This window comes from Podarcis vaucheri (genome assembly GCF_965113315.1).
Source record: "Podarcis vaucheri genome assembly, chromosome: 3".
NCBI lineage: Eukaryota > Metazoa > Chordata > Lepidosauria > Squamata > Lacertidae > Podarcis > Podarcis vaucheri.
The window spans coordinates 71,797,419-71,825,171 of record NC_138761.1 but is presented as its reverse complement, the minus strand read 5'-3'; the positions used below and the strand labels follow the sequence as shown (position 1 = coordinate 71,825,171).

The 27,753-nt window shown below is 40.3% G+C and overlaps 1 protein-coding gene across 1 annotated transcript in view; it reads right to left on the bottom strand.

The window, feature by feature from the left end:
* Positions 1 to 319: 319 nt before the first annotated feature.
* FRK (fyn related Src family tyrosine kinase) overlaps positions 320 to 27,753 on the bottom strand; it is a 34,972-nt gene continuing 7,538 nt past the window's right edge. Inside the window, exons 2-8 of the mRNA XM_082216745.1 lie at positions 19,705 to 19,826; positions 16,786 to 16,949; positions 14,730 to 14,898; positions 10,743 to 10,901; positions 4,926 to 5,107; positions 2,369 to 2,534; positions 320 to 1,915 (exon numbers count right to left, since the gene is read on the bottom strand). Of these exons, the coding sequence (XP_082072871.1) occupies positions 1,701 to 1,915; positions 2,369 to 2,534; positions 4,926 to 5,107; positions 10,743 to 10,901; positions 14,730 to 14,898; positions 16,786 to 16,949; positions 19,705 to 19,826 (1,177 nt within the window). The 3' untranslated portion in view covers positions 320 to 1,700. The remainder of the gene's footprint in view (positions 1,916 to 2,368; positions 2,535 to 4,925; positions 5,108 to 10,742; positions 10,902 to 14,729; positions 14,899 to 16,785; positions 16,950 to 19,704; positions 19,827 to 27,753) is intronic.

Here is a 27,753-nt window from a genome sequence, read left to right as displayed (position 1 = left end):
TCTCAAACAAAGATGTCCTCTCCCAAGTCCACATTTCCAGCATCTTCCCATTCTTCTCTGGGCGACGTCTATGCAGGTTTGGTCGTGTACATACAACAGAAGATTGCAGGATCCCCAAGGATGTGCTCTACAGGGAGCTGGCTTCAGGCATCAGGCCCATTGGCAGACCACGTCGGTGTTACAAAAATGTCTGCAAACGTTGCATGAAGGCTGGCAACATCAACCCTGTTGTGTGAGGATCCCTTGGAGTCAACTGCAGCATATGCATATAGAAACAATCCACCCCAAAATAACACCCAAAGATGTAAACAATAAACAATTTTAAATTATTTCCTTTCTTTAAAAAGTAAGCACATCATTCATACACACAGAGAGACATTTTATAGGCAACCATTCTAAACAAATAGCATCCACGGCAAGACAAAACAGATGTCACTATCAGTTTTGCACTCGAGCGCTACCATATTCCCACAAATACAGTCTATTTTATCCATAGCCACTGCATAAAATATGAGCCTTGGATGAAGGGCCCAGCCACTCAACCCTGGTGCAAACACCAACAGATCTGTTGTATTGCTGGTGTCCACAGCAAGCCCACACAGGGATAGTGTTCTATGGAGAAGATAAAAGCAAAATAATCAGTGGGTTCAATTGGACCTCTTCCGTAGTATTTCAATGCACTGCTTGGAAGAAATGCAAAAATGAATGAATGAATGAAGCCCTAAAACAAATAAAGGGTGTACTGCAGTGGCATGTGCTGGGTTCACATGTATTACAAAAGCAATTCACAGGAAAACATACATTTATGATCTTTGGCTCATCAACGTACCGTAACGCAGACCTTCTTTCAAGAATCACTTTATTTCTGACAAATGTTTATATTTTCTATGTCCTGTTAGTTCCCCCCCCCTCAAGCGAACATACATTTATTCCATGTACAACGAAGACGCTCAAGGCAACATTACCAAAATTGTAGCCACGGGATGTTCAGAGGAGAAAAAGGAAAACATCTTGATGCACAGGTCCTGCTGTGCAAAACAGCAATCACATTCCTTCATAATCACTGATTGATGGGATTTAGCAGATAAGCAGTGGAATCTGAAGAGTAACAAATAACAAATTCTATACATAAAAAGTGCAGTGTTTTATTGCCTATTGTGCAGAAGCTATCTGTTTATGATTTGTGTTGTTGTTGCTTTTTGCTATCTCCTGTTTAAATAATAAATAGAAGAAGAAACTTCATTGTACAGCAAAAAGTTATTTTAAGAAATCCTGCCTTTCAGTTTGCTTAATCTATTAAGACAAGCTGATGCCATCAAGATCTTGGCGTATTGTCACAGGTTTTAATAAGAACTCATTCCTTACTATTCATCACTATTTTAACCTCTCCATTCATCTACTTTGAGGTTAGAATGCTCCCGAAGTTACTTTGGAAAAGCTACAGAGAGATAGCAGCTTTACATAGCTTGATGGCTTGGCAGCCTAACAACCGAATTGCTCTCATTGGCAATGGAAGAAACAGACTGTGGTGATGTTAGGCGTATATATTGCACACACCTTGGTCCATTGTGTGTGTGTGTGTGTGTATGAATAAATGTTCTACAATTTGACATTATAATGTAGAAGGAACATATTTGCTAAAGGAACACAGTTGGGGGGTGTCATCCTCACTTAAATGACCAGCAGCAAGATTGTGCCATTCATTTTATGAAAGCACTTGCATCTGCATAGGATGTAGAATCCATGTCATAATAATCTTCCAGTTTCCAATGCAACGTTTCAAAGGTGGGTCGTTCTTTGGGCTCAACATTCCAGCATTGCAGCATGATGTTATACAGCTCTTGGGGACAGTTTTCTGGTTGAGGGATTCTGTACCCTTGATCCAGTTTCTGGAGTACTTGAACACCTGTCAAACCTAAAACAGAATGGTTTTCAAAATAATAGAGTGGTTTTCAATAATAAATGATAATGATGATGGTGATGATGAAGAAACTAAAGCATGTATAAAGTGATAGTTCATACAGAGAATTCTCTGTGGTGATTCTACAAACATCATCGATCTATAATGCATTCTCTTATAGGAGCCTCCACTTAATTCTTTTTAATCTCTGTGTGAACCTAGAATCAGCATCTTTAACTTCCTTCCTTCCTTCCTTCCTTCCTTCCTTCCTTCCTTCCTTCCTTCCTTCCTTCCTTCCTAGCAGATTAGCCTAGGTACACAGCCAGTTGGCTAAGAAATCACAGAAAACTGAATTGGTTCCAGCTAAGGAAAATCATGGAAGACTGGATCCTTCAGTTCAGTGGGGGGACGGACTAGAAAGACCCACCAAGGGTCTGTGCAATTACTGCTTTTGAACAAAGCACTCACCTGAGTAAGGCATCTTTCCGTATGTGGTTATTTCAAACAGGAGTATTCCAAATGACCAGACATCAGATTTGATGCTAAATTTATTGGAGCGGATTGCTTCAGGAGCAGTCCATTTCACAGGCAGTTTTGTTTCATGTTTGGCTTCGTACACATTTTCATTTCCTAGCTATCATATGCAAACAACAACAACAACAATTTCAGAATATAAACAGTGAATTTATAGGATTAGATGGTTTCAACAGCTGCCTGTGTAGCAGGTACTTTTGGGGGGGATGTTTGGTTCTATATACATTTTGTTTTGCATAGAAGACAAGGGAGCTTTAAATTTGAAATGGATTCAAACACATCCTTCAATTTCCTAATGAAAAGACATCCTTCAATTTCCTTATGCCTCTTTGTGATGCCTAAAAACTACAATTGAAGCACTTTCCCTCAAAGAAATCACCACTGCTGGTGTTAAGGTTGCATAAGTCACAATATATTCCTACCCCCACATAGCGAAAGGAGTAAGACTTACTGTACAGTTCCTCAGAAAAGGACACAGGGAAATGGGATGGGGTTGTAAGCAATCAAAATGGCACAAGAATGTGGGAGAAGGAATACTGAGGCAAAAATTGCCGTATTTAGCAGCCATGCAATTGTTTAAATTCTAGGAACAGCCAAAAAAATGGAGGGGTTAAAAATATGCATGGATGGAGCTGTGCCCATCAAATGGGAGATGGAAAAGATCTTCAAGATAGAAAATAGGAATGAATAGAAGGATGGAGAATCTGGCAAACTGGTGTATATGCTATAGGGGGACTAGGCCTATGACTGGCACTTCTTGAGGTAAGTGAGGATGGTCACGGGGACAGTAAAAGCTTTTTTGGTCTTGTCTGCAATTTATATTTTTAAAAAACCTGTTGCTTGGGTTCTAAGAAAACAGACTTTGAATGGGGGGGAGTAGCCAGCTGTAAGCAGGGGGAGGGGATGGATAACATTCTTCTCATGAACTTCAATAATAATAATAATAATAATAATAATAATAATAATAATAATAATATTTTATTTATACCCCACATCTGGCTAGGTTTCCTCAAACACTCTGGGGAACTTAACTTATCTTAGGATTCAAGCTGGAACAACAGACTTCCATGGACACCATGATTCCCCCCCCCCCGCCCCTTCCAGCTACCTGCGCACTTTCAAAACCAATTCCAGAAGGTGATGGGGAGTCCCCACTGTGGAACCATGCATACAGAGTGTTGGATAGAACCCAATAAATAGCATTTTCCTTGTTTTAAAAAGCTGTTGTCTCCTTTTTAGGGCTCCATGGAGAGTACAGGTTATAAACCTCATATTAATTATAGCAGGATTGTTCATTCATTGTTAACCACAATGTCAAAAATCAATGGGATTTTAAAGATGTGCCTTGCCAGCCAGAGCTAAGGAGGCAGAATTTTTCATTCATTCATTCATTCCTAGGCCTTGTTTTGCCAAGCATACATGCAATATTGAAACGCCCGTCATTAATTGGGGCCTACCACTGAGAATCCTGAATTTGGCAATGACAGCAGCACAAGCCTCCCGCTGGCACCAGAGGCACAGGACTCATGTCTGGCCTTCCGTGAGAAGACAAGGCGACAGCGAGAGCTAATGCATTCAGGAACCTTTGTTTTGTGATTAATTGCTGGCACCAAAGGGCCATTGACTTTGATAATCATCACTTAAACAGTTCCAGGACTAAAAATACAGACTGTGAGAGATTTAAATTAATATATTGGTTCAGAGTGGCACCGATTAATTTAGGCAAAGTAAGCTGACAGGCATCGGAGAATAAATGGAGAATTGTTTACTTGTAATTGAGGTTTTCAGGGGTTAGTCTCTTTCCTTCCTGAGACCTCTTTTCTAAGACTTTTATTGCTTGAGACTTGGGAAAGATTTAAATTAATATATTGGTTCAGAGTGGCACCAATTAATTTAGGCAAAGTAAGCTGACAGGCATTGGAGAATAAATGGAAAATTGTTTACTTGTAATTGAGGTTTTCAGAGGTTAGTCTGTTTCCTTCCTGAGACCCATTTTCTAAGACTTTTATTGCTTGAGAGTTGGGAGCACATTAGGATGCTTCTCAATTTTTAAATGAAGACTGCAGGTGCTGCTGCAAACAGCATGTCTTTATTTCATTTTCTTGATCTCCAGGACCAATTTTTTAAAAAAACACAGAGCAAAGGAAGAGTATGCTTATCCCCAGATTTAAAAAAAAGAAAAGAACTCCCATGTTACTGTTATTATCATTTCATTCACAGGCTACTCTTCATAAATAAATAAAAATCACAGAGTGATTCACAAGTAATAATATAAGATATACAGTGACAAACAAATAATATAAAACAACAACACCCCCCAAAAAACTATCACTTAAACACAAAATAACATTAAGATAATACATTCAAATAGACCATTCAACAAATCAGGGGTTCTCAAAGACCTAGTTCAAATTAACAGCATCATGACTAACCATAGAGCAGGATAAAGAAGTGCGACTGAAGTAAATTGTGAAACTGTACTACAGCCTACCTTGAAAACTCGTGCAAGTCCAAAATCTGCTACTTTGTAAACGTTGTGATCACCGACAAGGACATTTCTGGCTGCCAAGTCACGGTGAATGTAGTTCTGAGATTCAAGATAAGCCATTCCTGAGGCAACCTGAGCAGCCATGTCCACCTGTTGTGGCAAACGGATTCTGGCTCCTGCATCATCTGTGAATAAATTGTAAGCTGGTTATGCATGTACATATGTATATACAAGTCATGTATATACAAGGCTTGAGACAGCTAGTCAGCAGGGACGACAATGTGATTTCGGAAAACAAAGTCAAGGATTGTATTATTGCTACTTTGAAAAGCTTTTCAACACTTCCCCCCCATTATCCATCAAATACAGAGAAAAGATTTGCATTCTAAAATTAGCACAGGAGGGAGAAGACGACAGTAAAATTCTCATGGATGTGATGCTGGGCTTTTATTGTATTTACCCTACTTTTGTTTTAGATTTAATACATATATCTCACTTTTCTATTGCAATTACAGTGCAGCATATACAGTATAATATTGGCTATGCAAAATTTCATATGGAATATAATAACATCAGGAGCAAGTATATTCCACCTGCTGTTCCTCATGCCATCCTCAATGAAACATAGGCTCCAGGTCTCTGACCCAGATCCCCCCAGATACTATCCTTCCCCAGGTATGTGCCCAAAGGCAGCCACTCAAGGCACTAGTCCCACACATTTAGAGTCTCTCTTGCCACATCTGTCAAACAAAGAAAAAAAATAATTCCCTAGAATGCCAATTTTCTATCATTTCTCTCTGGCAGGCACAAGTAGCGCACTGCAAGACCAAATGAGGAAACTGACAACCTTAACATCGCTTGTGGAAACCACAAGCCTTGTCCCAATGAAATAAATAATACTTGCTTGTGAATAAGCATGGATAGGACTGTGCTGCTCAACAACTGTTAAGATTTATCTTCAAGTCTAGATGAAACATTACAAACACCGTATTATGTAAGGCAAGGTCTCCATAGCGAGCAGAAACCTGCATAGGCTCTCCTTGACAACCATTACCTAATTAAGAGTATTTGTCCTATTGTAACAAGAATCTGAAATATCTATCATTGTGTCTTTCTTATGGCAATTTTATTTCACCTTGAAATGCAACTTACTATTTGCTATACATTCTGCACACTGCAGAGGCAACTTTTCCTCTGTAGCTTTTCCATCAATAACTGTTTGCACATCCACAAAGTAGTGATGTTTCATGTATTTACTTTCTGCCCAGCCTACAGATCTCATGAGAAAATTGTCTGCTTCATAGTATTGCTTATGTGATTTAAAGGTTTGGGCTTTTAAATGGGCTCTCAGGATGCGCACGCACTGCTGCGGCATTACTCGTCTCTGAGCATGAAAGTTAGATTTCCCTGAAAGTCATACAATGGGATGGCAAATTAGCACGGCTGCATTTTACTTCCGTTATCACATGGATCCACATGTGGAGACTTACAGTAAATGAAAAGTTCGTCTTTGTGAGAAAATACTTTGGAAATTCTTGAGTTTCTTCAGTATACATGGGACAAAATTGGAATGGGGACGATGGAATATAATTGCCCCACAGATTCAAAAAGTGTCACCAGTGTGGTGTAGTGGTTAAGAGCGGTAGACTCCTAATCTGGGGAACCGGGTTCGCGTCTCCGCTCCTCCGCATGCAGCTGCTGGGTGACCTTGGGCCAGTCACACTTCTTTGAAGTCTCTCAGCCCCACTCACCTCACAGAGTGTTTGTTGTGGGGGAGGAAGGGAAAGGAGAATGTTAGCCGCTTTGAGACTCCTTAGGGTAGTGATAAAGTGGGATATCAAATCCAAATTCTTCTTCTTCTTCTTCTTCTCCTTCACCTGGTTCAAGTTGATCCTGGAATTTTCGGTCTGGTTTGAAATGCTGCAAGCCCCATTCCCACTTGCTAGCTTCCCTCTCTGGCTAGTTATGTCCACATCCCCAAGCAACTCCCTCCATTACTTGCATTTCAGAAGAGAGAAGGAATAACCAGAACTTACTTCACAAAGAAAAGGACTCAGCGTACATGAAGCTATGCTTCTGGCCATTTGCAGAAGTATAATTTCTTGCCAAGCATTATAGTACAATACCTGAATCAGAACTAGGTCCCAAGGAGCATAAAATGTGAAGTTTTTTTTTTTTATCTGCTTCTCAGCTCAGTTCAGAAGGCACAGAAAGCTGCAGATGCTACTAGCATGTCTAGGAGCATCATTACTAGTGAAGGACAGGTCCCCCAAGGCCTCTCCTTTGTCCTTGTGGCTACCCCTGAATTTTAGAGAAGCAGGCTTCTAAAATGGTTGCAGGGCCTCCATAAACTCAGAAGGCTTTCCACTTTGCACAGTCACCCTCCACATGTCGGAGGACAATGGAAACAATTGTTTTTTGGGGGGGATTGAGCTTGCACACTCATCTCTGCTGCCACCCCATGCATTTTCTCTACACATGAACTTTATGTCCTAAAAGGCAATGTTTTATAGAGACTACTATTTATGTCTAATCCAAATTCTGAAAGAACAGTGTCAGAACTGCTCCTGAGCACATCTATTCTCGGGCTATTTGTCTTTGTTTTTATCTTTTGTTTGTACAATGGCTCTCTAATTTTCAAGGCAACCACACGTCTCTGTTCTTATGAAGACAACACACCTGTCTGACACGACAGACAAGCGTAGAAGACCTTGATATCTAAAATATGAGCTGACAAGGCCCAAGCATGCTTAAAAGTTACATGCTTTGATATGGAAGCCTTCATATGGAGGGGCTAGTTATGCTATCTCAGTGACAAGGAAAGAACACACTGTAATACAGATACTTTCACAGCACTGTTTGACAAACAGTTCAAACAATATGACTCACAAGGGTGCACCATCCAAAACCTTTTAAACACAGCATGAAGAAAAGGCTTCACTCTCATCACCTCTTTCCATGTGATGACTCTTTCCATGTGATGAAAACAACTTTTTCCACAAATGCACGTTCAAGTGATAGGCAGAAGTATCGTGCAAGCAGTGATGTGAGAACTGGACTCAAGACCAGGAAGATCTGGGTTCAAATCCCTGCTTAATTCTTAGAATTTCTTTATCTAAACTACCTTAGGGGTGTTGTGGGGATAGGTAAAGGTAAAGGGACCCCTGACTATTAGGTCCAGTCGTGACCGACTCTGGGGTTGCGGCGCTCATCTCACTTTATTGGCCGAGGGAGCCAGCGTACAGCTTCCGGGTCATGTGGCCAGCATGACTAAGCTGCTTCTGGCGAACCAGAGCAGCACACGGAAACGCCATTTACCGTCCTGCCGGAGCGGGATAGAATATATGTGGGGATAGAATATATATAAACAGAAAACAGAAATGTGGATAAGAAATAAAATGAAAAGTCCAAATCGGTCATTACACTTGCCTTTGAAAACTACCCCACAGCTCATTTCCTGTTAATCCATTTTAAATCTGCTACATGTTAAGGAAAAGTAGTCAATTAATCAGTACTTAAACCTGCATGCATTTTACAGACCATCTGTGATGGGATAGCCATGTACCGGAAAGAAAAAGCAAACAAATATGCAATATCATCCTCACAACACGTTCCAGCAATCTCAGTGAAGTTATGCTGCTTGCAAAAGAAATAAGAGCAGTTCTTGCTTGCAAAGGTAAGCTTTGGGGATGTAGAGCTCCAGCACCATTCAGCAGTGTAGTTTGGGCTCACATCTGCAGGCTCCTGAACCTAATGCAATATTCAAAATCCACCCCTGTATTTGTAAGCTACACTCCTCAGATGCAGGGATTAAGTAAGACTCAAGCAGCTTGGGTTCAAAGGGCAGTGCAGATGGCCAAGGGATGGATCTTGTGAAGATGGAACAAAACCGGCTACAGATCACTTGTCTTTGACCCCTGCAGCCAATGAAAGAGTGACCCAAATGAAAGCAGAACATCGGGAGAAGCTTGGAGGTTTTTGACAGGGTTCTTTGGTGATTGAGAAGGAATGTGGAACATGTTTACCTGGCAGCAGCTAATGAAGAATTTTGACATCAGACCATATATATATAGAGAGAGGGGGGGACCCCTAACCATTAGGTCCAGTCGTGGCCGACTCTGGGGTTGCAGCGCTCATCTCACTTTACTGGCCGAGGGAGCCGGCATACAGCTTCCGGGTCATGTGGCCAGCATGACTAAGCTGCTTCTGGCGAACCAGAGCAGCGCACGGAAACACCGTTTACCTTCCCGCCAGAGCGGTACCTATTTATCTACTTGCACTTTGACATGCTTTCGAACTGCTAGGTGGGCAGGAGCTGGGACTGAGCAACGGAGGCTCACCCCATCGCAGGGATTCGAACCGCCGACCTTCTGATCAGCAAGTCCTAGGCTCTGTGGTTTAACCCACAGCGTCACCCGCATCCATATATATATATGTGTGTGTGTGTGTGTGTGTGTGTGTGTGTGTGTGTGTGTAATGATTTTGCTTTTCTGTTCTCTCTTTCACTCTTCTCTTTTAACCCTATTTGGTTTTTAAAAATATTTTTTATTAAGTTTTCGTTTAACATCTCAAAATAACATATATTCCATGACTTCTCTTCCCCTTCCCTGGTTCATTTTGTTTACCTATTATGCCTGCATATTTTACAATGTCCATTTTTGTCAGTTTTCCAATTTTACATCATTCAATTAGTTATTAAACTGTTGAATCTATCTTAATGTGTTTTCAAATCTGTAGTTATATTCAGCAAAAAAAATCCATTCCTCTTTAAATATATATTTTTCTTGCTCTCTTAGTCTTAGTTAAACCTACTAGTTCTGCATATTCTATTCTATCAGCTTAAGTTGCCAACCTTACTCGGGACCTCTCTCACTTTTCATTTTTGGGCTAACAGAATGTAAACCACCATTGTTGCGTACATTTATGTTTATCTAACACTTGGGAACTTCTGACTGCACCATTCCTAACAAAAATGCTTCTGGTCTTTTTGGGAAGGTTGTTTTAAACATTTTTTCATCTCATTATAAATCATTTCCCAGTATCCTTAATAACAACAACAACAACAACAACAACAACAACAACAACAACAACAATAATAATAATAATAATAATAATAATAATAATAATAATAATAATAATATATTTATACCCCGCCCATCTGGCTGGGTTTCCCCAGCCACTCTGGGTGGCTTCCAACAAAATATTAAAATACAATACTCCTACAGTTATTAAAAACTTCCCTAAACAGGGCTGCCTTCAGATGTCTTCTAAAAGTCTGGTAGTTGTTTTTTCCTTTGACACCTGGTAGGAGGGTGTTCCACAGGGTGGGGGCCACTGCCCGAGAAGGCCCTCTGCCCGGTTCCCTGTAACCTCACTTCTCGCAGTGAGGGAACCGACAGAAGGCCCTCGGCGCTGGACCTCAGCGCTGAACAAGGGGGGTGGAGATGCTCCTTCAGGTATACAGGGCAATGCCATAAACTTTTCACATGCCCAACACATATGAAAAAATATTCCCTCCAAAAAGGGATGGATGGGTAAGAGAAAGGGACAATTTGATTTATTCCAAATGTTTTGGAATAAAAGTTCTTTTATTGTTTCAAATGTAAGAACTGTGAAGAAAAAAAGATATATTTAAAAATGTAAATAGTCTATCTAAACATAGAAAAAGACCACCTGGCCATTTTGTAGATTCCCCACCAATCTCTACAGCCAGTCAGAGTTTATTGAGCTGCTCAACTCTTTTCCTTCTCTTTTTTATTAGCGCATTTGCTATACTACAAGCAGTACACAGTATTGCTAAATGAAATGTTTCCTACTCACTCTGGAGGTATTCTAGCAGACTTCCATGTCTCATCAGTTCTGTAATAATATAAATTGGATCCTCTAAAGTGCAAACAGCATAGAGCTGTATGAGCTTTGGGTGTCTCAGATTCTTCATTATCTGTGCTTCCCTGAGGAAGTCTTTTGGATCCATTGAACCTGAAATGAGAACAGCAACAAAAGAAAATTAGCCCCTGTTATTAAGGGCCATCCTTGTCTGCCTTGCAGTCTTGTGTAAATGACGAGCGCTGCTGCCTTTCGCTTTGCAAAGTACGATGTACATCAGTGCAAATTCAAGTAAGGAATTCATGCAAGTGAAATGACAAAGGAGAACACAGGTTTTGTAATTTTCCCTGGCTTTAATACAAAAATAATAACTCTAATAACTGTAGATAGCGGGTTATTTTGCCCATCATAAAGGCTATTGGTCATTTTATGACTGAAATGGTAGTCACAATGTTTTATTGGTTTAACTGCTGCTCCCGGATACTAGAAATGTAACCATGATTAGAAACAGTGCAATAATTTCCAACATCTTAAGTTGCCTGCATCAGATCAATCCCTCTAGGTACAAACCCAAGCAATAATGATTCGCCTCTTCCGAGCTACATTGTTGAAGCTCATTATACCTTGGAATAGAACATGTTTATTACTTAGAATTATTGACCTTATCAGCAAAGGGGCAAAACACAAGGTTCTGATGCACCTATCATGCAGTAAACTTGCCAGACGGAGTTAAGACTTGAAAAGGACTTATAAAAGTAGTGCAGCTATAGAAGGGAAAATGCAATACTATACTAAACTCAATGCTGGCAATCAATAGAAAATGAAAGTGCCAATAACAACAGAAAATAAAAGTGCCTATTTGACTTCATGCAAATTTACGGTGCAACCACACTCAGAAAACTGAACACTTCTTGTCCCCACCCCTCAAAAAGAATATTGTAAAGCAGAAAAAGGCAACCAAAATGATCAGGGGGCTAGAAAAACGCCGTTATGGGGAAAGGTTTTAACATTTGGGGCTTTATAGTTCAGTAGGAAAAGGTGATTAAGGGAGGGGACATGATGGAGGTATATAAAATGATGGGAAAGTGTGGAGAAGATTGGTAGGGGGAAATTGTTTCCTCCCTTCTACATCATACTAGAACCTGGGATCAACCAATAAAAGTGAATAGAGATTCAGCACAGACAAAAGGAATTAGTTCTTCACACAACACAGTTAATTAAACTGGGAAATTTGCTACACAATGCAGTGAGCACCAATCACTTGGACAGCTTTAAAGGGGGATTAAACAGATACAGATATTCATGGCAACTAGTTGTGATGGCACCATTGGCTCCAGTGTCAGAGGCAGTCTAAATACCAGTTAATGGGTAACACAAGAAGGAGAGTGTTGTTCTGGTCATGTCTCTAGCTAAATATCCATTGGACAGTCAGTATGGAATGCAATCTACTCTCGCAAGGCATTATTTTGTCTGAAACCCACCCACCCCTTTCTTACAAGAGCTTCTGGAAAATTAAAGGGCTTCTGGAAAACATTCAACAGCAATTGCATGCAGCAGCAGAGCTGGTGCCAACATACATATAAATAGTTGTTACAACATGATGGGTGAACCTGTCTTACAAATGCATCTGGCAGCATTTTGGGGGGGGGGAATACAAACCCAACATGGATGTATTAATAAAATATCTTAATGCTTCATGGGACTGCATTGCTTTTATGAAGATTGCTGCCAGTTTAATTAGGAATCTTGTGCCTCTCTCTGTGAGGTTAATTGAAGCCCTTTCTAAAATGTAGAGGCTGCAGACTAATCATTTAGACTTTTAATCCAGCATTTGCAGGATCAAAGATCAATTTTTAACCAATCTTGGGTAGGGGGGATGGTTTGGAGTAAATGCAGTTTTATCTTATGAAACTCTTTAACTGTGCAACTTTGCAATCATCAGTGTTCCTAGAAATAATTTCCCTATGCTATCTTTTATTAAATGGATAAATTGTTTCCTCTCCTATTTCACAATAAATATTTTATTATTACACTTCTATAATAGACCAACACTGTGTACAATAAAGGGCATATATTTCAACAAGTCTTTGACGGGTGACTTTCCAATCATCTGCCAACATGAAAATAAATTTTAAAAAATGTTTATGATAAGTTGTAAATAAAGTGCTCTAAGTGCTTTAAAGACATGAATTAAAACAAATAGATGTTTTCCCAGGCCTGTTCATACAATCAATTTTTAAATGACAACACATGATATACAAGGTTTGAACAAATACATCTGATATTACTTTCAAATTCCCCATGTACCGTATATTGCCAGGAGAATTTAAGTAAATCTTGTCAGTATTCAGGTGATTTTTTTTCAAAGGACAGTGGCTATTTGCTTTTCTCTTTAATAAAAACTAAAGTGAAATCCTGTGGCCACTAGCTTCAGTTGCACCATCGCTCTGCCCAAAATGTCATGTCACTAATCACATTTTAGCACTGCAAATAGATCTAAGAGAATTTATGATTGAGAGGAATTGGAAACTATAATGGACTCCATACAGCCAGATACCCCTCTCTACTTACCATCCAGGCAAACAAGAAGTGTTATCAGAGTTCAACAACACATTCCAGCATAAGCAGTTCTGGAGGGTGCAAAAGCTGTACCAGTGAAGTGTTTGGCTTGGAGACAGTGGTTTCGGGAGAGTTGTGGGGGACACACTGAGAGGTCCACAGGCCTGATATTTCCCACCCCTGCCCTAGGCCAATATAATCATGATGTTGCAGCTATGTGTTGATTGGTTCCTTCTTTGAATGGGGAACAACATCAGTGCACAATGTCATGATTGGTGGGTGGCGTGTGTAGGGAAGCCACTAGAAATGGCTACATTAGCATTTGTTTCTCCATTTCCACCTTTTTTGGAATGTTTTTTATTAGGTTTTTGAGAATAAGTAAATACATAAGCAGAAGATGTTGTCTGTCAAATAGGGAATGCAGATACAATTGCACAACACTATTATACTGTATTCCTAAAATCATTATCTGTTGACACTCATGCTATGTAAGTGCAAATGATCACAGCTGCCTTATACCAGTATTAGTCCTAGTAAATGCCACATGGTGTTTGCAAGCTTCTCTCATTTATCTTTATGTGTGGTATATTGTTACTTCGTAACTGGGAAAGTGGCTTGCTTTATGCTATTCAGTGCATGGCTAAATAACTGGCAAAACTGAAAACTGCAACCAATGAAGCAACTAGATTCCCCAAATGTATGATTATCAAATAGGTGAAAAGAGCCCAAATGAGCCCTCGCCCCACCAGGTTCAGAGGAATCCCCTAACCTTGATCCAAAAAAGGATTGCAGTGGGTATTTTTCCAAACATCATATTGCATCACAAGCTTTCACTCCCCTAAGTTTAAAAAGGCACTCACAACACAAGGCAAGAAGGAAAAATTGTTGCTTGGATAGAGAACTGGAAAAGCCCCTCTGGCTTTGCAAAAGCTCATGCACATATCTAAGAAGGCACTTCAGACTGATATCCTTGTACATAAGAGCTTTTAAAAGAATGGAGGAAATAGACTGAAGGAAATTAATCTTAACAGTAAATAGCTGCGACTCTGGGTGCATTTTCAAGAACATAAAGAAAAAGAACCATTATATGCTTTAAAATAATATCTGCCATGAGCAGAAGATGAACCAGTTTTATTTTCATCATCTACTCCCACAGTGAATCTATTTGTTCTTCGTTCTTGATTGTGTAAGATCTTTTGCACCAAAAACAAAATAAAAATTGCTAGGACAATAATCGAATTCAATGTTTGAATAAGCAGGAAATGCAGTATACACAATGAAGGCTACAAATAGCATTTTCTATTTGTTTGTCAGTGCTCTCAACCACCCATACATTGAAGTAAATCTTGATGAAATCAAGACTATATTTAGATTTTATGCCGATTCTGAGGGTGAAATAGTCAGAGGTGTTCTTCAACATACCTGGTTTTAGCGTCTTAATTGCCACCGGTGTGGTATTGTTCCATAATCCTTCCCAGACCTCGCCAAACTGGCCAGAACCTAGTCTTTTTAAGAGCTGTAAGGAATTTCGGTCTATCTCCCACTGATCCACAGTTTGGTATGACAAGTCATAGGTTGCTGGAACTTCTGTCTGCATAGGATTTAAAATGGCACACATAAATTATATGCTTTTCTTTTTAAAAAAACAAAACAAAAACAAAACAACTGTATCTATGCAAGTATACCGATTTAAGAGGGTGTCTGCTAAACAGAATGCGGGGGGCAGTAAACCAAAAAGAACTTCCCACAAGCAGCCAGGTGCTTCTTTATATGGCACTTCCTCCCATGAAAACAGGAAGGTCCAGTCTTAATGATGAAGCAGAGGGAAACTATTACTTTGGACAGCAGGCCCTAAAGGCCAGAGCTACTTCCATTTTCTATGCTGTTTTTATTTTTTAAAAAACAGGGAAGCATCATTTCGACACTTTCAAAGATATCAAGAGCTGGTACCTTTTCCTGGTTCCACAATGGTCCCCTGCAGTGTGAACTGGCAGAAACAGGCAGTGACGGATGGACTGTCACTGTTTATCGTTGGGTTCTTCACATTACCACAGAAGCCACGGCACCATCCCTTCTCCTGTGCCACCACACTGGCGATACGCCAGTACTGGCCCATTTTCTGAGGACTTATGTTATTGTAGGGAGTGGCACAGACCTGCACACTCTGGGAGCTTTTTACATTATATGTTGACAGGAAAGGGTAGGGTCCATTCTGCTGTGTCTCCCATTCCCCCGATATAATGTATGGATCCAAATGCATAGCTGTCCCATCAAAAATAAAAAAGGTCAACTTGTGTAGCAGAATCAATACATTCCATAGAAATCAAGGGGTACTTGCCCAAGTTACAGTTACAAGACCTTTATTATTAATTAACACTGTTTGAAAATTAACATTATTGGAAAATGTTTCTTTCGCTTACATGCAATCTGTACTGCTTTCAGGAGATAGGACCTTTTTTCAAGGATAATCAAAAGCTGTGCAATCATAGGCAACACTGCTGTAAGTCAAATCTTAGTTTGACTTATTTCTTTACATTTTAAAAATAGATTTTCATTCCGCTTTTTAGAAGGATCTCCTCACAAAGCAGCAAGCAGAGCATAGAGCAACAATGCAAAGTGCAATTTTAAACTTTTGGTTATAAAACAGCCCCAAACCGTAACATTTGCCAACACATAAAAGCTACAGTCTGCCCAGCACAGCTGTTAGACACAGTATAAACAGCATAAAACAACATTGCCACATTAGCAGTCCACTTAAAACTGCTCCATAACAGTGACAGGGAACAGATGTCCTTCAGATGCTGCTTGAAAATCTGGTGGGTGGAGAGAGGCTTGCCTGATCTCGCTTGGAAGCCAATTCACAGTTGTGGGGCCACTGCCAAGGAAGCCCTTTCCCCATACCCACCAAGTGGATGGCTCTCATAGATGGGCACATAGCAGGGTCTCTGACGTGAATCAGAGTTGTGTTTTTTTGTCTAAGGGGGATTTGCTTTTGGTTGTGGTCTCTTCAACTTTGTAGACAGATTGGAATGGGTTCAGAGGAGGACAATGTTGATACTTCTTTTAGAATCTGAAAGATGATTATATCCCTAGATTAGAAAGAGATAGAGAGAACCAGGCAAGCTTTTAGAATAACAAAATATTGCCTGTAGGAATCTGATGGGGTTCTGAGTTCTTGTTTTTCAGTCAGTACTTATAGACAGCTAGAGTTATGAGGGTGGCGATTCCATCTCAATATGGGTTTATACTGTGACTTCATAAGTAACATGCTGGCATGTTCTCCTCTAGGCCATTATATCTCAAACATCGCATGGCTCTCTTGTTTTCATTATCATTGATATGCCATCCCATATCACGGTGCAGTTATGCATCATTTCTTAAACTATTATCATGGCTGGAAGGAGGGTTAAGCACTTATCAGTTCAATCATCAAAAGTTCACTCCATTTTGAAAGGAAAATGTCCTGAGTTAGCTTTACCTTTACACATGGCCTCCCAAGCTTTACGCACAGCCCGTCGCTGGAACGACTGTAGTATCTGACAAAAGCATTCAAGGTTGGGAAAGTTTTCCTTTTCGTCACAAAAAAGCCGCCATTGTCCAGACGTCGGACTCGGTAGTGCTTCACGACCTTCCCATCCCGTACTAGAAAAAATAAAAACAAAGGAACACAGGAAAATTGCCTTATTCCAAGTCAAGATGTTGAGCCATTTAGTTCAGTGTTGTCCACTCTGACTGGCAGATGCTCTCCAGCATCCAGGCAGGGAACATTTCCCAACTCCACCCACAGGTGCCAGACATGGAACCTGAAGTCTTCTGCAAGCAAAGCAGACCCCCTTCCACTGAGCTACGGCCCTTCCCCTAAGGAAGGCATTGTGAATTGCCTAAGACTTGAATAAAAACAACACACATCATAATATAATATAGTCAAGTATCCAGCCAGGAAACGTGCCTCCTAAATGAGTCTCTAGTGACCCAGTCTTACAGTGGCGTAGCGTGGGGGGTGCAGGGGGGGCCGGCCGCACCTGGCGCAACATCTGGGGGTTAGGGTTAGGGGGCGCAAATCCACGGGTTAGGGGGCGCAAATCCATGGGTTAGGGGGCACAAATCCACAGGTTAGGGGGCGCAAATTACTTGTCTTGCCCCGGGTGCTGACAACCCACGCTACGCCACTGCAGTCTTATGAGCTTTTGCCCTGAATGGTGTATTATGTAATGACAGGGGAATAATAATAATAATAATAATAATAATAATAATAATACACATATATTTCTAGTGGATGCAACTGACAACCCCCCGCCAAAGTTAAACTCTGTTTCAAAGGTTTGGTTTCCCTCTGCCAGGCATGGGCTACCTCAGTTGGAAATAGCCATGCTCTTGAATGAAGCTTGAAATAAGGATAACTTACCCCTGAATAAAATTACATTGACTTCTTATAATTATGCTCACTCTGTAAGACCTTTATATCCCTATTTATTTACCATCATGTATTACTTGCATATGGTACCATATGGTGCCTTAATAAAATAGTACAAAATATTTTATATGCATACTAATCTCAGAGACACACGTGTGTATATTCTTGTCTGATGAGGAAAATGTCATGATTCTGTCATTATAGAATGGCAAGCTGACCATTACTGCACATTATACTTCCAACAGGAGTTATTTTTAGACACCTCTAGGGTACAGTAGCCCTATTTATAACCCAAAGAGGACTCATAGATTGAAATATTAAATCAATTTTTTAAAAAAACTTTATGCGTTATGGCTTTATGCTCACCCAAGCTCCCAAATGCCAGGAGGTCATAGCTGTTAAACACCATGCACTATTTAGGCAATGTGCATAATGTATGGCATCATATGCCATGTTTAGTTCCAACTTCATCGTAACCTCAGACCTCGATGACTGCCAGTAGCAGAGTGGCAAGTGTGTACAGACTATATCTTTGAAGCACATTCAAAGAATTCTGGGCCCTGTGGTTTGTGAAGGATTGCTGGGAATTTTCACTCTGTGAGGCATAAACTACATTGCCCAGAACTCACTGAGAGACAAAATGGGCTTCAAATGTATCTTATAGGTACAGGGTGTACACATAGATGGAGTCTATGCGATTGGAGCTCTCATTCCATATTACATGTGCCCAACTGGCAACCCATACTATTTGCATACAGTTGGCAGGCCCCTTAGGGGTCTTCATGTAAACTGAGTTTTTAATCACCAGCAATTGTATATTAAATGAATATTTAGCCCTATCTTCCTTAAGCAGTTAAACTTTATCAAGCTTGCAGTTATCTCAAATTACCATTAGAGGGTGTATAGGTGTCATACGGAGTATATCATTTTAGATTATCCCCCAAGTCTTTAGTCGTGCACTGTCATTCATATGCTTTTATGGTACTATTATACAGAGAATCTGAATGAAGATCAAATTTGAAGGTTACATATGTTAGGGGTCTTTTTCCATATGCATGGTGGGGCTAGAGGGTGCGTGAGGAGAAGTGGAAGAACTGATGGGAGTCATTCTGCGTAGGGCTCACTGTTACCTGCAGTTGAGGATAAGATGGCAGCTTCACCTTTCCATCTACTGAAGTCGACTAGACTAGCATTTCAAACTTATTTCAATTCTGGCAACAGGAGAGTGTCTTCTACCACATCTGAGTCCACAAACTAACTGTAGGGGTTCAGGACGGTCCACCTGACACACACAGCTCTGCCCTAGGACATAGTCAGGTAGCTGCTGCTGCGATTCCCCAGCATCTGCTGCCTGAGGCGGTCATCTCATTCTGCCTATTGGTAGGGCTGGTCCTGATTTCAGAGTATCAAACTCAGAGTATGATGGATTGAAATAAGTTTCAAATGCTAGTCTAGTCGACTTCAGTACATGAAATATAATAATAATAATAATAATAATAAGAAGAAGAAGAAGAAGAAGAAGAAGAAGAAGAAGAATATTTATACCACACCCATCTGGATGGGTTTCCCCAGCCACTCCGGGCGGCTCACAGCACATAAAAAAAGTAAAACATTAGACATTAAAAAATTCCTGATGGAAAGCTGAAGCTGCCATCTTATCCTCAACTGCAGGTAACAAAATGTTTTGAGTGAGCCCTATGCAGTGGCGCTTACTTAAGAGCAGGTAAGTATAAGCTTGCATTGTTAGTTCTCATATTCAATTATAAGCAAACCTCCCCCCTCCCCAATTTAAAATATTTTTAAAAAGTTATTAAGTTCTAGCAGTTATTGCCAGTTCATGTACCTTTGTGAAAGAAATAATCACAGAGATTTTTCATGAACAAACCCAGGAGAAATAAGGTCAAGACTGTACACACACACACACACACACACACACACACACACACACCAGGAGAAAGAAGAAAGAGAAAATAGTCATCATACCTGAAAGAGAGAATTCACCCGTTAGACTTTCGCTGTTTCTGATCAGGAAAGCTCCGTCCTGATTTTCAGGATATAGCAGCCGTTTCTCAGCATCCACTCGTTTAATACCACCAAAAAACCATCTAAAACAGAAAGAAAGCCATAGAACTAGTTAATGGCCAAAGTTATGTTTGTGTTGGGCACTTGAAGAGCAGCTGGAAACAAAACGAATGGCATTATTGAACGGATGCAAAGGTTACTCTTTATGCATTTGTTTTCTATCCTGCCCTTCTTCAGAAGAGGAGCCCAGAGTGCCTTATAATAGAAAACAACCACTGCAATAAAAACAATACTTAAAATGACCTATTTAGAATCTGTTAACAAAGCTCATCAGTAACAAACACCATTAATAAATTTAGAGAGGGGTTTTAGAGATCAAGGATACTAAAGTTATGAAGCTGCTATTAACCATAAATGTAATTGAGGAATGCTGGATAATTCATTAATTTTCATCAGTAGTGGTCAGCAGGGTGATGGCACTTTGCCTGACTCCCATCACCTCCTACTTAGAGGGACAGGGCCAAGGCCAGCGTGGTGAAAACACAGTGGCAGAGCCAATGCTACAGTCCCAGTGGTGCATTTGCCCCATAGGCAAGTTAAGCTTCAGTGACATCAGTGATGGGAGATCAGGTAAATGGATACTGTTTTAATTCTATTAATGCTTCAGTGTTTTTAATGATTTCTTTTTCTATGTTTTTAGCAATTCTTGTTTTTATCTGTAAGGTGCCTTGAGTTATTATTATTATTTATCAGCAGCAGCAGCAGCAGGTAAAGGCTACTGCCTCACTTCTGATTTTCATCTGGGTATGTGGTAGTCGATTTAAAAGATTTACAAAGTAGCACAACAAAACAAATCACAAAACAGATGAAAACAAACGTTTGACTACATTTTTAGACAGTACAAAATATTGCTATTGACCTAAGAACAAAGCTTTACTCCAAATTATATACCTATCACTCTTATATAATATTTCTTTTTATTTCTTTAGTCAATAATATGTAATTCAATAATATGTAAGGAATAAGTAACCTATCACTCTTGATAAACGGTACACAATTTAAGGTATGAATAGTAAAGGTGAGAAGAAGCAAGTTGTGGTTAACTATACAAAATGTTAAAAGAGAGAAAATGTAAGTGGCTGGGAGACATTAAATTTTACATATTTACTTCATGGCCTTATATACACACACACCATTACTCAAGTTCCTCTCTTTTTCTTTCTCTTTCTCTCTCTCTCTCTCTCTCTCTCTCTCTCTCTCACACACACACACACACACACACACTCACTTGAGAAGGTTTAGAAGTTCCTCCATCTTTCACCTATTTCAGAGCACAGAGAGTGATACAAAGAAAAACAGATTTGTCAGTCCCCAAACAACTTTTGAATTGCTGGTACATCCAGTCCTCACATTGTCTGTTTTGTGATGAAGAGAACCAGCCCAAAGAGGTAAGAGAAACAAGCAGGACATGGTGGTGGACCAGGATTGTAGCTTATCTGCCTCTTTCTTTGCTGATGGGACAGATGACTATTATTGTATGGCCTAAGTAAGGGAGAAAGGCCATACCCCCAAATGGTATTGAGGTCACCTCAATCTCTGCTGAGTGATAGCAAAATTGGAACTTAACCAGGGTTTGTGTTCTTTTAAAATGAGGCCCAGTGGAGACCAGTGTCTTTAATAAATCTGATTTATTCTACACGTTTACAACCTGAGTTTTGCAGGAGGGAGTGCCGAACATTACACCCCAACATTTTTCCTGTGATGACATCACACCCCTGTCATCCTGCAACTGCCCCCTCCATGCCGGCATGGCTGGTGGTTCCTATTATCAAACAAACCAAGCCATTAAGCATTTTTTATGTCTTCAACCACCCATCCCCTAGGAATTGATGGATTAGCCTTTTCCTGATCCATGCCAGTTTCACATGGGTTCTTTCATAAGTTCATTCTGTCTAGACAGGGTTGGGGCAGTGCAGCAGCGAGGTTGGGACTGTGCAGGTTAGGAATGACTGGAAATTCAAACAGAAACTAGAGTGCCAATTGTCGATGTTTGCCAATTTGTCCCACGTCTAGAACGGAAATCAGTCCAGTGAATACAACTAATATACACTGTTGCTGCTTTCAGTCTGCAAACAATGTGCAATTAACGTCCTTTCCCCCATTTGCCTTGTGTTTCCATGGCGTTGAAATGAATGGTGTGCAATGTGCCCAGGGTGGCTGTCTACCAGCTCCATCTGATGCGCAGGCTGAGACCCTACCTACCCGCAGACTGTCTCGCCAGAGTGGTGCATGCTCTAGTTAGCTCCCGCTTGGACTACTGCAATGTACTCTACGTGGGGCTACCTTTGAAGGTGATCCCGGAGACTGCAATTAATCCAGAATGTGGTAGCTAGACTGGTGACTGGGAGTGGCCGTCGGGACCACATAACACCAGTCCTGAGAGATCTGCATTGGCTCCCAGTATGTTTCCGAGCACGATTCAAAGTGTTGGTGCTGACCTTTAAAGCCCTAAACGGCCTCAGTCCTGTATACCTGAAGGAGTATCTCCACCCCCATTGTTCAGCCTGGACACTGAGGTCCAGCACCAAGGGCCTTCTGGTGGTTCCCTTATTGCGAGAAGTGAGGTTACAGGGAACCAGACAGAAGGCCTTCTCAGTAGTGGTGCCCGCCCTGTGGAACACCCTCCCGTGAGATGTCAAGGAAATAAGCAGCTATCCTATTTTTAAAAGACATCTGAAGGCAGCCCTGTTTAGGGAAGTTTTTCATATTTAATGCTGTATTGTTTTTAACATTCGATTGGGAGCCACCCAGAGTGGCTGGGGAAACTCAGCCATATGGGCAAGGTATAAATAATAAATTATTATTATATTATTATTATAATGCAGTAATTGATTACATAGTTAAATACAGAAAAGTCTGCCACAAAAGGCAGTGAGGTGAATTACATTGTTATTGTTTTGTTGGAAGCCAAACTGGAATGGAAACAGTGCTGTGTGTGATAAATACCGGTCAGAATGGAAACCAGTGCCCTCTTACACCCCGGTAAAGTTGCAGCAGCAAAGCCAATCCAACATTCCCATATCTGCGTCTGCACAGCTCCAGCTTTGCTGCCACCTTGCCCTTCCTCAGATGCATCCAGGCAAGCTGCAGCAACATCAGCACACCCCATACCCAACTAAAGTATTGTCCTTGCCATAAACCAGAAAAAGCACAATCATGGAAAATATGAGTTGTTGCAGCGACTGCACACTCGCTGTATTATGCCAATAATACCAGCAGTAGGTGCCTACTAGAGATCAGGGCATCACAAGCCATCACGTTATTCTGGCACTGCAGGTGGATAGGCAGGTGAAACTCATGAGAGTTTCCCATGTAAAGGTCAAAAGTTGATTGACAAATTTAGACTATATAGCAGGAAGTAAAGTGGATTCCAAAAGGAAGCCTTTGAAACAACAGTGACTTATTTATTTTAACAAGCATTCGACTATGAGTAACATTTCTAGAAGGAATGAGGAAATACTAACGGGCTCAGTGAAGTCAGAAGAATGTTGGCTTCAGTATAAGGGCATGTCCAGCCTTCTTAGCAAATAGGAAATAGTTTTACATGATTCACTCACAGTTTTCAGCTTCCCACCTCTCATGACATTGATTTATAGATCCAGTTTCTATTAGTACACACAAAACTATAATCTACAAAACACCTCATTGTTTTCTCCATAATATTGCAGAGATGACAGTTTATAATAGTAATTTCATTTTCACTACCCTTTTAAGAGAAATGGAGCAGGGAAGATGAAAGAGATGCTATAATAAAGAAGTGCTAGAGTTCTCATTGCAGTGGAGAGATCCCTATCTGCCTATGACATCCAGAGAGCAGGACTATCAGCGTGTTCTTAGAAACTGCTTCATACAACTGGTACCTACAGGTACTGAGCAACTAAAGAGTATCTATTTTTCCAATGAGAATGTGAGAGTAACAACTCAATACATCAAACAGGATGCTGTAATGTGATGATCCAGGAGGATATGAGGGCACGGAAACTATGACTATGTGCACATTATCAACTTGATGATAATGTTCAGCCTGGACACTGAGGTCCAGCGCCGAGGGCCTTCTGGCGGTTCCCTCACTGCGAGAAGTGAGGTTATAGGGAACAAGGCAGAGGGCCTTCTCGGTGGTGGCGCCCGCCCTGTGGAACGCCCTCCTGTCAGATGTCAAGGAAATAAACAACTATCCGACTTTTAGAAGACACCTGAAGGCAGCCTTGTTTAGGGAAGTTTTAAATGTTTGATGTTTTATCACTTTTGTTGTTGTTATTATTATCAATATTCTGTTGGGAGCTGCCCAGAGTGGCTGAGGAAACCTAGCCAGATGGGTGGGGTATAAATAATAAATTAGTAGTAGTGGTATTGCTAATTTCCCCCTGTGGAGTTTCAAGTGGCTTTTATTTGTCACTGTACACACGAGAGAGGAGGTTGGGATGCACATTTTGGTGTGCTGTGCCTGAAAAAGCGTTTTTCTGGGGGGCTGCAACCTTGTGTGGGTCACGTGACTCATATGGCAGTGTGAACCTCAAGGATGGCATCCCAGATTTGCATCCCATTTTACAGGAATGAAGATGAAACTGTGTAGGCCTTCACAGGGTCAATGGCATCCCTACACAAATGCTGCCCAAATGTAAACGAAAATTGTGAGTGCCAAAAACATAATCGCAATGCAGAGAAGGAGAAGGGAGTTGTTAGTATTTTTATCTTAGCCCTAATTGGAAATCAGTTTCGAAGGGCTTGACACATATTTGGAGAAGGCGCAAGCAGGAATCTAAAGCTACTATCTTAACTGGATTTATAACAGAACTGTTGTTTGCCTAGCGCAGGGAACATTTTTGTCAGCTAATGGTAGGGTTGCCTTCACACAGATAAAATGTAATTGCACGGCTAAAATTGGATCACCAAAGCGTACACAAAGTAAAAAAAAAAAAAAGTGGGGAGGGGGAGTTTTCATTACAGCTTTCCTTTTATCTTCTAATGCCAGGAAAAGAGATCATTTATAAGTCAAGTGGCTGAAATGAAGGCAGAGAGAGACGGAGAGAGACCCTTTGTATGTTATGTCAAAGCTTAGAAGCTGGCACACCAGTCAAAACTCTTTGAACAGGAATCCGGCAATCAAGAATTGCTTGTGGTGTTATGGCTTTTGTTTTGTTTTTAGTTGAGTGTATTGTTCTGACTCACATCGCAACTCTTTCTTGATTGTTTCAGCTGAATATTTAACTGGTGACTACATGCAAACAGGGTGGTTTGCCTTTTTAATGGGAAGCTGCACTAATTAAAATCTAGGAACCGGCAGTATTTTTTATGCGGCATGCTTAGTAGCTGCTAGCAGAAGGTACACAGGCCAAGGATGTCTACACTTATTCATTGCTCTATTTAGGGCACCTTCTCACTACCATCATATATAGCAGGACTCCAAACGGAAGAACTTGCCTCCACAGTTTTACAGGGTGATGTAGCACAGGGCTTTTAGTGCTGCCACTTCAAATGGCTGTATCCTCAACTCAGACCTAAGAGAAAGTGAAACTGATACACAGATGGCATTATAGCCCCCCCACTTGCATTGATCAATAATCTTCTGTCCTCAACTTGTTGGAGGGGCTGCAGGATAGTTGGAAAACTATTTCATCCATCATGGGAATGTCCCAAAGTGAAATAATTTTCAGATAAGATACTTAGGATTATTGTCTCGACCGCCATCATTCCTGATACCGCACTGCTGCTGTTAAACATACCAGAGTGAATAGTCAGTTCCTGGATAGAGAAGTGGTCCAAGGCAGGACATTAATCCCAAACCTTCACACCAACCCATATCCAAGAGTTCATATTGACTAGATTCATGGACTGAATTCAAGAGTCCAGGGTGGAATTGAAAAATGGAATCACCAGAATCCCTAGATTTGATTGTTCCTCATTTTAGGGAGGATTCCATATGCAGGTAATTAGGAAAAAAAGCATTTTAATGTGAACACATTTATGGAATGACATTGTAATCCTTCCACTTTTTTCTTATCTTATGCCATTAATTGTGCCAATATACCTTTGCACTAGCCTAACTTATCACCTCTATTTGCAGGTAATTTACGCCCTTCCATTTCATTGTGAACTTTGTTCATCTATTTCCTGTAGCATCATCACTGATTAAAAAAAGCATGAACCATAGGAATCAGTCCTTAGTCTGATTTAAGCAAAACGTTAAAAAAAACCCCACTAAGCAATGCCGCTTGATTTTTTTCAGAAATTTTATGAAAACTTCTACCATTTATTATTACCAGAGGAAAGACAAAAGCCTGAAGTAGGGACCCACTAAAGAAGTACGCAAACAGATCACACACTATTTTGATCACTTAATCCTCATAATCAAACCCCATATTTGATCTGCAGAAAACCAGTCCTTCAAGTTTTCAGAGACAGCTATGTTGGCCTGCATAATTTATTATTCTTTGTACATAATCCAGTTGATATGTAAGGTTATGAATCATGCTTGTTGGTCCAATCCATGCAGCTGAATAACCTAATTATTGTAACAACAAATAAGAGGTATCTGTGCATTTAAAGCATGACATCTAGAGACTATTAATCACTACCACCCACTTAAGCTTCTTAATAAAGGAGAGTTATTTTTGGTCGCAATGTAGGTGAAGACAGAAAACAGAAGGAAGAGTATGGGAAGGAAACAGAGAGCATATCCACAAAGAGGCAATGCTTCCATATTTCATCTCACATTTTCCATCTGAAAAAAAATATTTTCCCTTAAAATACCAGTTCAAGCCTGGGGCTAGAATGTAGAACAGAGATCTGAGGATACAGGTTCTATTTTGGAAAGCAGTGGTGGGCAACAGGGTGTTTTTGGAGATATTTTTCTCTCTCAAGCACCTCACAGAATGTTGGAAAGCATAGGCCAGAGGTCCTGGGGCAACTTTTTCTTTCAGAAGGCCACATCATGGGCACATCAGTGCTCACCCATCGCCAGTTACACAGAGATCCTCGTTCATAGCTTTACTCCAATCTTTACTCCAAATGGTACATGCTTTGAAGCTTGAATTCCTTCACAAAAGTTGCCCAGCATATCACATTATATCAACCTGAATTCATAAGTTATCCTTTTCTTCAGACAATCACTTTCTGAATGCCCTGCTTGCAATCATTGGCATAATCAGATTTAACATATTGCATTCTTTCAAAGAATAATTTCTTGTGCAATTTCATCTGATTTAAAAGCTCTCATGCTACAATGGGAGTAGGCGCCATGAAACTCATTCAGACTTACTTCTGAGTAGACATACATAGGATTGTGTTATCATGCTCCTAAAGACAATATGCAGCTGATTTCTTTTTATTTCTTTAAATCCTTGTTTACAAGGCAGGGCAAAGTACATTTGGATATATGACAGATATTGCCTCCAGTTGAAGATAGGAGCTGACATTTATTGCTACTAAATTATACAAATGTCACTCTTTTTTCTTTTCATTTTGTCATTACTGTGTAATCTATAGGGACATACATATGCATGATACACATCCATATAACAAAAAAAATCATCAGTATTGATTTATAACAAACTAAATGCATGATTATTGTGAATTGCTGTACGTGCTTTGTTGTACCAATAATCAAGAAACATATGTGAATTTTAATTTAAAACGTTACACTTTTTCTTTATCTTTCAAAACCTGTTCTTTTGTGCACTTTAGTTTTCCATTGTGCAGTGGTGGGAAACGCCCAGTCCATCTAGTGCTTAGCATAGATAATTTTAGCAGCAATTAGCATAACAATCTTCAGTGCCTATCAATTATTTTATATGTCACTGTAATAACAGAAGATCAAGGGGTATTTTACAGTCAAGCAATCTTTTTATTGCCTTGTTAATATTAAACCACAAAGCCTTAGATGTGGAAAATGCCACATTTGGTTAAAAAGAATTCTTGATTCTCTTTCTGATGTTAGAGCATAGCAGGTCC